This window comes from Megalobrama amblycephala, linkage group LG6 (genome assembly GCF_018812025.1).
Source record: "Megalobrama amblycephala isolate DHTTF-2021 linkage group LG6, ASM1881202v1, whole genome shotgun sequence".
In the NCBI taxonomy this organism is placed as follows: domain Eukaryota; kingdom Metazoa; phylum Chordata; class Actinopteri; order Cypriniformes; family Xenocyprididae; genus Megalobrama; species Megalobrama amblycephala.
Genome location: NC_063049.1, coordinates 15252315 through 15266037, shown reverse-complemented (window position 1 = coordinate 15266037; position 13723 = coordinate 15252315). Strand labels below are relative to the sequence as shown.

General features: G+C 36.0%; 1 protein-coding gene across 2 annotated transcripts in view; it reads left to right on the top strand.

The window, feature by feature from the left end:
• Window positions 1–2208: 2208 nt before the first annotated feature.
• fstl1b (follistatin-like 1b) overlaps window positions 2209–13723 on the top strand; it is a 64834-nt gene continuing 53319 nt past the window's right edge. Inside the window, exons 1-2 of one of the 2 annotated variants that reach the window (XM_048193081.1) lie at window positions 2209–2409; window positions 2548–2604. In XM_048193081.1, the coding sequence (XP_048049038.1) occupies window positions 2407–2409; window positions 2548–2604 (60 nt within the window). In that variant the 5' untranslated portion in view covers window positions 2209–2406. The remainder of the gene's footprint in view (window positions 2410–2547; window positions 2605–13723) is intronic. The other variant, XM_048193080.1, reaches the window with a different exon arrangement.

Sequence of the window (13723 nt, the reverse complement as noted above, 5' to 3'; positions counted from 1 at the left end):
GAATAAACCTTGAAACAAACATACAAAACCAAATACAAATAAGTAAACCTATCAATGATTTAAACATACCTAAATATACATACAAAATAACAACAAACAAGTAATCTTGATAAAGAAAACAAATTGAAATAACAAAAACATAACATAACAAGAAGTCTATAATTGTACCTCGTTCTCCATTTAAACCAGAAGCTAAAACCTTTTAAACTCCTTGTAAGCTGTGAACCTTTGACGCCGTGACCTTGTGCGTTTGAATCCCTCATCTCCACCGTGGTCCGTCAGCCCTAGGACTCCTCCGGGCTCCCTCGTCCCTCCAGATCAGCCTCAGTCAGTCATCGCTCTGCCCTCAACCATGGACTTCTGGATCCATCCCTTCAGCTCCACATGGTTTCTTCTTCCCTCCAGGTTCCCCATCGTCTTCGCTCCCTCTGTCATTGCACTGGTTTGCCTCAGTACCGCCGATTCATCAGCTCAGTCCCGTTACTGATTTTTTAGCTCCACCATGGTGTCTGTCTCCACCGACTCCTCCGCTTCCCTGCCCATCACCAGCTCCATGCCCACCTCCAAAGTCCCTCCCTCCTCAGGTGTACTCGTTATGGTGTGAGGACGAACTCTAGTGTTTATAAGCCCTGTATTCTTTCAGTTCTTATCTGATCTCGTTTGAGTGGTTGTAGCTCCTGTGTAATGCTATTTTTGGATTAAAACTACTCCTTATTGAAGTTCTTCGTCATGCGCCTTATTTATATACTACAACCCATGACAACATGCTTCAAGTAATACACAGAATGAAAATAAAGCAAATAATAACATTTTTTTATTTGCAGTTTAATTACTTCTTCTTCTTTGTTTTTTTATGACAAAAAAGTTTTATATCTATAAGGAAGGTGACAGAATCTGTACGCCACAAGAAAATGCTAGTTATGGTACTTGATAAAGGTCAAAATAGGACAAGCGTTGTGAAAAAAAAAAAAAAAAAATAATAATAATAAATAACACCACAGTCACAGACATTCCTTTCCAGTCGAGATTAGATTTCTTAGAGAAACTATGAGTTAGCTGTAAAATGTGATTTTCTTGCCATATTTTACAGTGTCTTTTCATCTCATTAAGAAGTGCAGCTGCTGAAAAGCAGTCCAAGAATCATTGCTTGTACAATTTGTAGATTGGGAAACCAAATTGCCAGGGTGGTGATGCTTTATCTTAGGATGGCATGCAGTGGCTCCTTGTCACCGTGGTAGATTACAAAAACACTGCATGAGGGTCTCCATTATGATTACTGCCTTTGATCAGACACCTCAACTTTAATGAAAATAATCATCTGACAGTGAAAATCTACATTGATTTTTTGTTGTTTTCTTCGCACTTCACATTTCATATTTCACCTCAAATGCTTCCTTAAACAGGCATGGACCTACTTCAACTTTTAATAAAACACTGTGCTCTGTTAGTCGTTACAGTGGTGGGGTGGAAGTGCTGCAACTGTGAGACATTAATATATAGAGAAAATATATAAATAATTCTCACACAATTATTGAAATGGTTTATGACATTTCTGCATTGTGTAAATCATCATGTTTTTTTTTTTTTTTAATTAATAATGGTTATTTTTATGATTTTTATATTTTAAGATAGAAGAGTAGGCTATGGTAGGAAAATGGTATAAAATCTACACTTAAAGGCATTTGAAAAGTAGTAAATATCAATGACAAACACAATGGGGCTTTAATATTTAAAAAAAAAAAACTTTAATTTTAATAGGCCTAAATGGAGCATATTTATGAAGAAAATTAAAATCTCAGCCATAAATGAATGATCAGCAGCATTCAAAATGTAACTGACAGCGATGGCATATTTGCATATTATTATTTTTTTTTTAATCTTCTCACATAATGATTTGCGATAGATTTTCTTTGTTCTACTTATTTTCGTAGCCACACTGGAAGCTGTCTTTATTTATCCGTTATGTAGCTAGTATACATGCCACATTAGCCTCTCTCTCTCTCTCTCTCTCTCTCTCTCTCTCTCTCTCTCCTTTTATATTTGCGCTTACAACTTTTCTAACTATTATTTGACAAAACAAAATGATGTTGCTTTGCTTCCCCGATAGCCGTTTTCTTGCAATTCCAATCATTAATTTTCATGTAATGTGGACTAATATAAAATGGTAGGCTCTTCAAAGTAAAGTCGGTCACTCACTGAGGAGTGTGTGAATTTGAGTGTGTGCTCTTTATCTGGATCTGCTCCACGGCTTTTCACGGGCCACGTCACGTCACGGAGGGGGGAAGAAACAGATTCCTGAGCGCTGCTCGAGTTTCCTGCGATCACATCCTCAGATCCACATCTACAGCGGACCGAGACGCCGCGCTTTCCCTCCTACAACACACTCAATCGGCTTTTCTAACAAAAATGGTGAGAAACCTGAACACTATTTATAACCTTTTACACCGTCTAAACAACTTGTGTTGTATTGCTTTGAACGCTTTCTGTGTTTGTAATGTATTTTCATCCCTAATCTTTTTTTCTCTCCGCCCGCTACGCCCGTTACAGATGTTTCGATGTTTACCCGTGCTTTTCCTCCTGGCTGTAGTCTGCTGTCATGCTGAGGTAAGTTAGCCTGTATGAAGCCCATATTCGATAAGGAGGAAATCTTTTTGGGGGGTAAATGTGTTTATGGGGAAACCGGATTACAGTGTCTCTGAAATCCAACTTGCATCTAATGAACTATAGAAGAAACCTGAGTCCGGTCAACTAACAACTTAGAACAAAAAGCGGCAGGCTAATGATTATTATATTAAAGCTGAACTCAGTAATTTTTTGCTAATTGAAAAAGTTTTACACATAATGGAAAGAATGTTTAATGATGTTTGCTTACACTCCAGACATCCATATTCTAGAAAAAAAGGGTTTTATTCTGCATTGAGCGGGTCGCAACCTCATGGGCGGCGTCATGTTGACATCACATGATCAGTTGTGCGATTGTCTAATAATATTACTACTGCCAGTGCTGGGATTACTTACAAATTATAGTTGGTTGCTGATTCTAAATTGCATGAAAAAAAAAAAAAAAAAAAATGTAGTTAGTAACGTAACCCATTACATCAAGGTAGTAGGGTATAATCTGACTACTTTTAGATTACTTTTAGATTACCTTTGACGTAACTCGTTTTTCACATTGTTTTGAATAATACAATCTTATACCATATTAATATAAAAATGCAAAGAGAAAGAAAATATATTCCATTCTTTATCAACAAGTGCATTAAATAGGCTATTACATTACGTAAAGGTTTCCCAGACTGGGGTTGGTGGGTTTAATGAAAAGCTATTAAGTAATTAAATAATAATTAATAAATAAATAAATAAATACATACATACATAAAAACAATCAAAATTCTTTTTTGTTTACCTGCATGTCATATGACCATTAGCTAACATCGGTGGATTTTATTATTGATTATTAGTATTAATATTATTATTATTGACTTAGCAATGAATTATCATTTATCAATTAATTATGAATAATTTACTGCCATTGTGAGAATAACGTTATCATGTAGTCAATAAAAAAAAGTAACCACAGTCAGATTATGAGTATTTTAAAACATAATATAATGTAATATAATCTAATTACAGGTAATTAATTTTTGGAATCTGATTATCTAATCCAGATTACATTTAATCAGTTATTACCCAGCACTGACTACTACTAATATGTTTACTATTTTATATATAGTTTTGATGTGAAGTGGAAGCAGTTGGTAAACAAACGTCATGCATCCAGGCAGTAATACATTTTTTTATATATAAAAATAACTTTTTATAGATCAAAATTGACCCATAAGAACCAGTTCCTTTCACAATGTTTCATGGCTTTTATTTATTTATTGTATTATTATTTCTTTGGTAAATATATGAATCAAATTTAACCTAAAAATACATTACATTTGATCAGATTTAGCTCCATGCACATACTATTTAAAATATATACCATTCAATGAATAAAAATAATATGTAAATTGCATGTATTAAGGGGCTTTTTATAAAGAATGTTGGACCAGCTGAGATGTCAAGATGCATCTGTCACAAAACACACATTTACTTCACCTGGTTTGTGTTTGTGTGGTTAATGAACTCTGTGTGTGGTAAGAGCTTGGTGGCCTTTACATTGGGAATTCAAAAGAGCTGTAAACAGACAGCTGTTAAAACCAATCAGATAACAACATGTTAGGTGGTGTTTGGTCAGTGAGTTTACACTGATTTCAGTGCTCAGATGCAGCTGCTGATGGGGGCCATATGTTGTTTTTGTCAGTGTTGTGTTAATTGTGTTCTTTTACGCTCTGTAGTGCAATAACAACCTGCCAGGTGAGCTGCATTTAAGCCACACAACAAAAGGAACTCAACCAATGCAAACGCAAACATTCTTGCACTATATTTTAATTTATATGCACTGTGAAAATAACCTAAGCATTATTTTTCATGCTTTTTTACTTTTATGTTTACAAATAACACACATTTTGGTGAAAGTTGTCCCAAGTGCCAATGACACATGCATCAAGAATGTACTTCCTGTGTAAAACATCTGCAGTTTCTCAAACAAGCACAAATATACTGTGTGCTAAAAACAAAGTGGCTTTAGTTTTAAAAATGTATTGCATGAGATTCCCAAGCATTATTTATTAATTTGAATGGATACTACATTTGTAGTTAGAGCATGCTATTGTATTACGACACGCACAATATTGTGTGGTAGACCGCACTAGAATTATGTGTAAGTAATTTCATGCTGACAGGCTTGATAAGAAAACGCTTAAGCTAAAAGAACAGCAACTCATAATGGGTGTCATGCAACCCGCATGATTCTTCCCTCCGCTATTCACGCAGTTCATGCTGTGGTTTGTCTCTATCTTGTATCTCTCTCAGTGGGGGCTTTGGAGCTGTCAGAGCTTGTGTTCCCTAAAGGCATGATATGCTGCTTACATAGACAAGCTCTTAAAGAGTGTCACCCCAAATTAAAACACACTGAATTTCCTACTCCTACAAATACAGTTTGTGCTGGGAGGATTTTATAGTGGGTTGAAAGAGTGTTCACATTGTTAGTGGAAGTGTATGGATTTCATACCATTTCATACCATTTTTATTGACCTTGAATCTTCCCCTTTAATTTTCTCCATATGGATTTGTAAAGAAGAGAAACAAACTAGCTCCCATATAAATCATAAATTTAAGCAACTAAAAAGGAAAGACTGTAGATATTTTTTTTAAATATTCAGAATTAATCTTATCCCATTAAAATTTTGTGAATGATGTAATTGAATCAAAAATGAGGTTACAGTATAAAACTTTGTAAAGTATTGATTTTGAGCATATAAACAATTGTATTGTGAAATATCTAGATATAGACCAATATAAAAATAATTTGAGAGTCTAGAATTACGTCATTCGCAAAGCTTCATGGAAGTCGATTTTTGCCAAGTTAAAGGATTAGTTCACTTCAGAATTAAAATTTCCTGATAATTTACTCACTCCCATGTCATCCAAGATGTTTGTGTCTTTCTTTCTTCAGTCAAAAAGAAATTAAGGTTTTTGAGGAAAACATTCCAGGATTTTTCTCCATATAGTGGACTTCAGCAAGGTTCAAAGGGTTGAAGGTCCAAATTGGAGTTTCAATTCAGCTTCAAAGCTCTCTTCAGGATCCCAGCCGAGGAATAAGAGTCTTATCTAGTGAAACGATTGGTCATTTTCTAAAAAAAATACAAAATTTATATGCTTTTAACCACAAATGCTTGTCTTGCATTGCTCTGCGATGTGCCACGCATTACGTAACCATGTTGGAAAGGTCACGCTTGATGTAGGCGGAAGTACCGCAGTAGGGCGAATATCATTTTCTCCTTCCACTTCAAAATCATCAGACATCGTTGTTTTACCTTTTTTTATAATGGGCGTTACTGGATTGGTACTTCCGCCTACATCACGCGTGACCTTTCCAACGTGATTACGTAAAGTGTGGCACATCGCAGAGCAATGCAAGACAAGCATTTGTGGGTAAAAGCATATAAGTTTTAATTTTTTTTAGAAAATGACCTATTGTTTTGCTAGACAAGACCCTTATTCCTCATCTGGGTTTGTGTAGAGCCATCTTTCTCAACTGCTCTGCACATTTTTTATGTCTCCCTTATTTAACACACCTGATTCAGATCATCAGCTTGTTAGGAGAGAGCTCCATGAACTGAAATAAGTGTGTCAGATAAAAGAGACATACAAAACGTGGGTCTTGAGGACTGGAGAACCACTGGTGTAGAGCTCTTTGAAGCTGCATTGAAACTGCAATTTGGATCTTCAACCCGTTGAAACCCAGTGAAGTCCACTATATGGAGAAAAATCCTGGAATGCTTTCCTCAAAAATCGTAATTTCTTTTCGACTGAAGAAAGACATAAACATCTTAGATGACATGGGGGTGAGTAAATTATCAGGAAATGTTAATTCTGAAGTGAACTAATCCTTTAATTAATCAGTAATTATGAAGTATTGCATGGAAACAGCAGCTTCTATGATTGGGTAGTGTAGTTTTTCACCAGTAACTCAATTTTTTTGAGTTTTTTCATTAAATAACTTCAACTTTGTGGCATCTACAGAAGATCATATCACTGTGGCAGGTCCTAAATGCACATTATTGCCAAACAATTGTCTCTATAAAGCAAATGAATGGGTTTTATGTTCTCAACACTTCTGTTGCACTCTTTTGGAGGTTTTATGATTTGCTGTCAGCAAGTAAAAGTAAATAATTAAAGGGATAGTTCAATTCTGCCATCATTTACTCACACTCATGTTGTTCCAAGTCTGCATGACTTTGATTCTTTGGTGGAACACAACATACATTATTATGAAGAATGGTGGTAACCAAGCACTTTTGATTACCATTGAATTTCATTGTATGGACAAAACAAAACACAATGACACCTGAAAGTCATACAGGTTTAGAATGACAGTGCGTAAATGATGGGAGAACTTTCATTTTTTGGGGGGTAAATTATACATACCTATCACCGTGTAAAGGAACATTCTTGTGTGGGAGAAAAAAAAAAAAAAAGAATCCAAAAAATAGCTTTCAGTCTGTCTGGTTCTCTGATGTTTACAGGATACATTAAAGAAAATAGAAGAAATCACTGTTCAGAATATGAAACATTGTCACGCACACACAAACACATTATCACAAACTGTGGAGGAGAATGAATTTCAGCTCTTCTCGAGGCTCTTTTTTTAAAACGGCTAAATGTAATAGCAGAGGCAGGATAATGCAGTTACCTAAACAGCTCCTAGAGTTTTGAGTTGCTTTCTACCTGCGTTTCTCCTCTGCCTTACAGCAGGTGAATTGACTGCGCTTTAAGCCCTGATAAAAATAGAAGTTACCGAGGGAAAAAGAAAATGAGGGAGAAAGAGAGAGTGAGGTAGGGGAAAAAAGAGGTGTAGTGAAAGAGGACACTTTCAGGGTCACAGTGCCCCGTCTATTGGAGCTATAGTGATCTTTACTGAGGGTAATGATCTGCTGTGATTTCATCTATATACTGAAATTATTGTTTTGATCTTTCCCAATGCAATGCCTTTGTCTTTCAAATGTATATGCGCTATTGCTATAATTTTGTTCCTAACACATTAGTGGCTGTGCCAGAAAAGCCAGCTGCCTCGCTGCCCAGTCAGTCAATGACTTAGTGTCTTTGTATGAAGGCTCCTCATATGGAAACTGGTTTCAGACAGGCTTCCAAGGCACCATAGCATCATGTCTAATGATCTAGAACACATTCATGAGAGCTTAGGAAATAACCTAGGAGCTCAGAAAGACCTGATGAGAACTGACTGTTAGCATTCCCATTCATTTCAATGAAACCCTTTGAAATCTATGTAAATGTGACTTGCCAAAAAAAAAAAGAATTCACAGCTACCTTTGAGAATTACCATCAATGGAGAAACATGATTTTTGCACCTAATAGCAGGGCTAACCACTGAAGTTAGCCAGTTAAATGACCCATTTTGGCAATAACCGAACAATTTTTAATGACAACAATACTTCTACAGGCTAACAATGTTAACATTTTTATTCTTTCATTATTTCCACCACCCACCAAAATGCACACAAAGGACACATCTGCTGCCATCAACCAGATGAAGGCATCTAAAAGCTGGAATACACTGTACAATTTCACAGATTTTTGCCCCCATTTACAATTTGGACAAGTCAAAGCCAGTTGCTCAAAGTCAGAGCAGATACAAGTTGGCAGAGTTCATAGGAAATCACAGTGGGCACAGACTCTGTTGTTTTTAGCTTCAGATTCCATCCAGGGGATGTACAACATGTTGTGTTATTGGAGCTATTTATGCCTGGTCATTTTTAGGCCTATTTAAACATGAGTTTTTTTCTGTTTTTTTTTTTTAAACTGTTCCATTTACACTTGGCCACATAAATGTATCCCCGCAAAAAAAATATAAATCTGATCTTACGAATTTAAGGAGTTCACATCAATGAAAGCAACAGGTATAAACTGCATTTTATTTATCATCATCTGCCTTAATAGGAGAGAGCGGCATCAGCACTGGTAAGATCATTTGGTGTTACTACATTTAATGAAAATGATTGTGTGTTGACTTCAGGATGCAACGTCAAACTTTTCAGTTTCATTTGTGGCACTTTGCGTGCATGGCCTCACTGAAGAGATAGGCTTCTCATCTGTAACGGGCAATGTCATATCTGGCTAACAGGAGCCGATAACGCACTCTCCCATGGTTGTTATTTTGGGAGGAGTAATGCATTTACATTTCATCTGGAATCCATCTCAAACCACCTCCTGAAGTGGTTTGAGTGTTCAGATTGAAATCAGTCTCAAATTTAAATGCATTTTGGAGGACATGTACACCTGGTATTTTCATGATCTGACAGCTATCCGGTCAGAGAAAACACATGAAGTGACCAGGTGTAAATGGGCCCATTGATAATTTGAGCTGATTTTGGAACACATATTGTTTTTATTTGTCGTGCATCTCCTAGTAAAGAGGCACATGATTCTGCGTGTGTTTGTGGTGTTTGGAACAACTTGAAAGTGCGTGACCCTCAGTTCGTTTAGTGCTCAAGGCCCAGTTGGCAAGTGTATGATGCCTAGTGTTTTAAAATCTGTTCAGATTTGAAAATTTGTGTAGTGTATTCCAACCTTTATTTGACAGGATGTTACTGAAACATTGGATTTGGACTTGTTGTCTGCATACCTCCATATAATGATACACAGCATTTTTTCTGTCAGCACAGTCAGTATTTATAAGCTTCACAAAAATGCTTTCAGTAATCTCTTGCAATGAGGATCTGGCAGAAGGAATTTTTACTCCCTCAGGGTGTGAGTCTAGTGTCCACAAACAGCTGGTCAATCTTTTATTAAGGGGATATAAACACACTCGCAGATATATCAACAAGACACAGGCAAGAGATTCTAAAAAAATATTTTTCTTTTCTGCATTTCTCCTCTTCTCTAGCCTGCTGCCCAATCTAGTTGTCTAATAAACCTGGAATTGTAATATTACTTTGACACTTTAAAGAACTGTTTTAGTTCCTCTTTTGTAAGTCGCTTTAGGTAAAAGCGCCTGCTAAACGCATAAATGGAAATGTAAGCTAAACTGATTGCTAAATTGTCTAAAATGTCCTTTTTTTCATAACGAATCTCATCAGATGCTTAATGGCATGATCTGTCTTTGATTTTCTTTTTTTATTGAAATGTTTGAAATTTAGAAAATACTAAATACAAGCTTCTCATCTCAGTTTCTGTATAATACATGGTATGCTCTCTTAACCCAACAGAATATTGTTCAGATTGTTTTTGAATGATCAAGAGTGACTAGACTGGGTAAACCCAGCCTGATCTGCCGGCGATTTGATTTCGCCCGGCAACTCAGTCTGGAAACCCGTACATTCATTTCTACTGCGTCTGTTACACTTTTGCGGGAACCAATCACAGACTGGCTTATCCACCTTGCTCGCTATTGGCGGGTACAGAGCTCTTTCTATGGCTCTGGGCGGGTATAACACGATGACGTCTCTCGCACGACAGTCAATCCAATTCCTTTTAACCTCTCAACAATGCTAAATGACTTCTTTAGTTTAGCAAACAAATCCCTCGACTGGGTGTAAATACCACTCACTTTCATGTTTTTTGCACAACCTGTAAAAATCGCTCGATGCCATTGCTGCTTCTGCAAACCGCTGATCAATGCTACAAACCAATACAAACTAAACCTGTCTGGAGTTTTCGCATCGCTCTGCAAAGTACGTCACCCGGATCGTTGATCTGATTGGTTGAAGGACTATCCAATTGCGTGAATAATGCTCGTTGATCACGCCTCTTGTGCAGTAGGAAATACATAGCAAACTCCCCAGACCAAAGTTCAATTTTAAATTGAGCTTCGTCTGGTGATAGCCAGACAAAAGAGTGACCATATAAGAAGGGGAATTGTTTGCCCGATAATTTAACATTTTGTAGGCATAATTTGTCATTTGCAGGCCCTCATAGTATCTGAATGCAATGATTGATTAAAATGTTGGTAGATTTCCACAGAATTGAATATCCGTTTGGTACCAATAAAAGTATAACTCATAGTTCCATTTAACACATTTTACCTGACAGATCAAAATCAGCAAAGAAAATACAAAAAAGTCTGCAGATTCTGTTTGAACTGGTCATGTGTTGGTTTAGACTGACAGAAACAACTAAATGCTAAAAGCGAACTTTAGTGCAGACATAAAATACTTTTGTTTGAAGAACAGGGTTGATGCAAACCTGCTATAATTGTTGTGTTGCTCACACTCTAAAAAATGCTGGGTTAAAAACAACCCAAGTTGGGTTGAAAATGGACAAACCCAGCGATTGGGTTGTTTTAAACCCAGCGGTTGGGTTAAATGTTTGCCGAACCTCCTGGGAAGTTTTATTTAAACCAACTATTGTTTAAAAATTGCTATATGGCTAGCTTAAAATGAACCCAAAATAGTTGGGAAATTAAAAACCAGATGCAATTAGAGGCAACAATAATAGACAAAAGGTGAATGTTTATTAATAAGCTTTAATATTTTATTAATATAAATTTAATAGTTTAATAGTTTATTCATATAAATTTATTAATAAGCAGTTTAATAAATGTTTATTGTTTAATAATTATTCATTGAACATTAATAAATGTTCATTACTAACATACTTTGGGTTAATTTTAATTAAGCAATACAGTAATTTTTTAAAAATATTTGAGTTAAATAAAACTACCCAGCAGGTTGGGCAAACATTTAACCCTACCGCTGGGTTAAAACAACCCAATTGCTGGGTTTGTCCATTTTCAACCCAACTTGGGTTGTTTTTAACCCAGCATTTTTTAGAGTGCAGTGTTGCTTTTGAGCTGTAATATATTCAATGTCTGAAAACCATCTGCTGCATATTAACTTAAAAAAAAAAAAAACATTTCATACATATCCCTTCTTTTCTGTTTTTATTTAGTTTTTCTCTCTGTTACAAACATGCCTCATGTTTGATAAGCTTTCACTCTTATCTTGATTCCACTCTTTTTCTTTGTTTTCTCTCATATGTCCTTCATCAGTGTTCTGTAGTTTGCATTGTTTACCATCTGTTTTCTCTCACCCATTTTCCTTTCGTCATTTCCCTCCCCCAAGTCTCTCTATGAAAGCGCAGTGTCTTGTCACTGGCTTTGTGCTGGTGTTTTATGGCCTTGTTTTGTAGTCATCGGAGCTTGAAAGAGTCTTGTAATGAGAGGGAGGAACAGACAGTGGGAAGGATGAGGTGATGAAGGAAATTACACAAGGGATCAAGAAATTTAGCTCTGCTCATTGTGGTACTGGTACACGAGGTGATACAGGGACAAAGAGAGTAAAGGAAGACATATTAAAGAGACATTTAGCCCACTGTATATTCTTGGTTATATCCAAAGTAAACTATTTTTTGTGGTACTTGTTGTTCTACACAAAATCACAGGTTATCAAAACGGGATGTGTAAACGACAGTCTCAAGAAAGCCCTGTGTAATTAAGGTCCAGCATACCCTGAGACATTTCTTAGGGGTGTTCTTTTGTTCAACAACAGCTAGACAGACAGAGTGCAACAGAATACAGGCATTTTTCCTTAAAAAAATCATAGTTTATAGTTGAAAAGCACTTTATTTTACAGTCCTGTTTCACATGTACTAGGTACTAACTTCGAACCCACCCCTAAACCTTAACTTATTTTTAAACCTTTAAAAAAATAAATATTTTGTTTACTTGCATGCCATGTGATAATTAACTAACATCAGCAAACTTAACATGCAAATGTTTTGATAAATTATTCAAATTTAATATCTTAGGGAGTACTTCAAGTCAATATTTTTTTGACTGAATTTTTTCTCTTCATGCTGCTCTATTTATTTCTCCTCATCCTTCACTGATCAATTATCATTTGAAATACAACAACATTCGAAGAGTTTGGTTCCAAAACGCAATAACTCCATTTTGATTAATTTGAGTAAAAAGGTGTTTGCTTTACCAAGAAAGTGGCAAGATGAAAACCACTATTTTCTGTTTCAAACTTTCACATAGCATAAAATTCAAATCTACATTTTGATTTTAAAAAGTTTATTATAAAAACGTATTATTTTTTCCCCAAAATGCAATAAATCCATGACACTTTTTTTTTCAAAATGCAAATCGTAATCCATCAATATAAAAGTTATTTTTCAAATTGAAAATACACAACAAAGTTGATTCACATATATGACAGAGTCTAAACTTTGCCAATATTTATCTTATATACAGGAATTTTACTAAAAATACATTCAGCCGTTGCTCCCAAAATTAATTAAACGAGTCATCTTGTTAATGTTATAAATGATTTGTCATTACCGTTTAAAGAGTATCTGGCGCCACCGCACGGTTAAAATAAACTCATTTGCCGAGTACATTGGTATTAAAAACGGCTTTTTAAAAAAGCCTTCAATTTTTACACTGTGTGGAATGGTGCGCTGTGATTGGTTAAACGGATATATCGCATTCTGCAGAAAAAGGAGACTGGCGTTTGTCGCGTTTTGAAGAGAAAGGGAGAAAACATGACAGAATAACACGACGGATATCGCATTTTGTGCAAAATTAATAAATGACTTTTCAATACCGACCAGATACAATACTGATTTTGGCAGAAACTCAATTTTTTTGAAAATGGCGTTTATCGTGTTTTGGAGCCAAACTCTTCATTTTAACATTAACAACAATTTATCAAGTAGACATTGACAATAAATACAAATATTTCAGGCAATAAATATCTAGTTCAGTCATGAAACTCTCTGCTGCATCTGCAGCCAATGAAAATGCTTCCTCAGCAATTAAATAGTTTGGGTCAGTGTTTGCTGTAAGTCTACACCAGACATGACTTTTTTCGCATCGCATCGCAACAGCTAAAAGCTGTCTACAGTGAACGCGATGACAAACCAGTCGTTGCAAAGCACTTGGACTATGTCAGAAATAGAATGGGCAATCCGTTTACTGTCGGGAATTTGTTGTGTCACACCACGCCGCATTCAGTGTAGACCAGGGGTAGGCAAGTTCGGTCCTAGAGAGCCGTTGTCCTGCTGAGTTTAGCTCCAACCTTAATCAAACACACCTGAACAAGCTAATCAAGCTCTTCAGGATTAGTAAGGCTATAGGCAGCTGAAGGTTTTT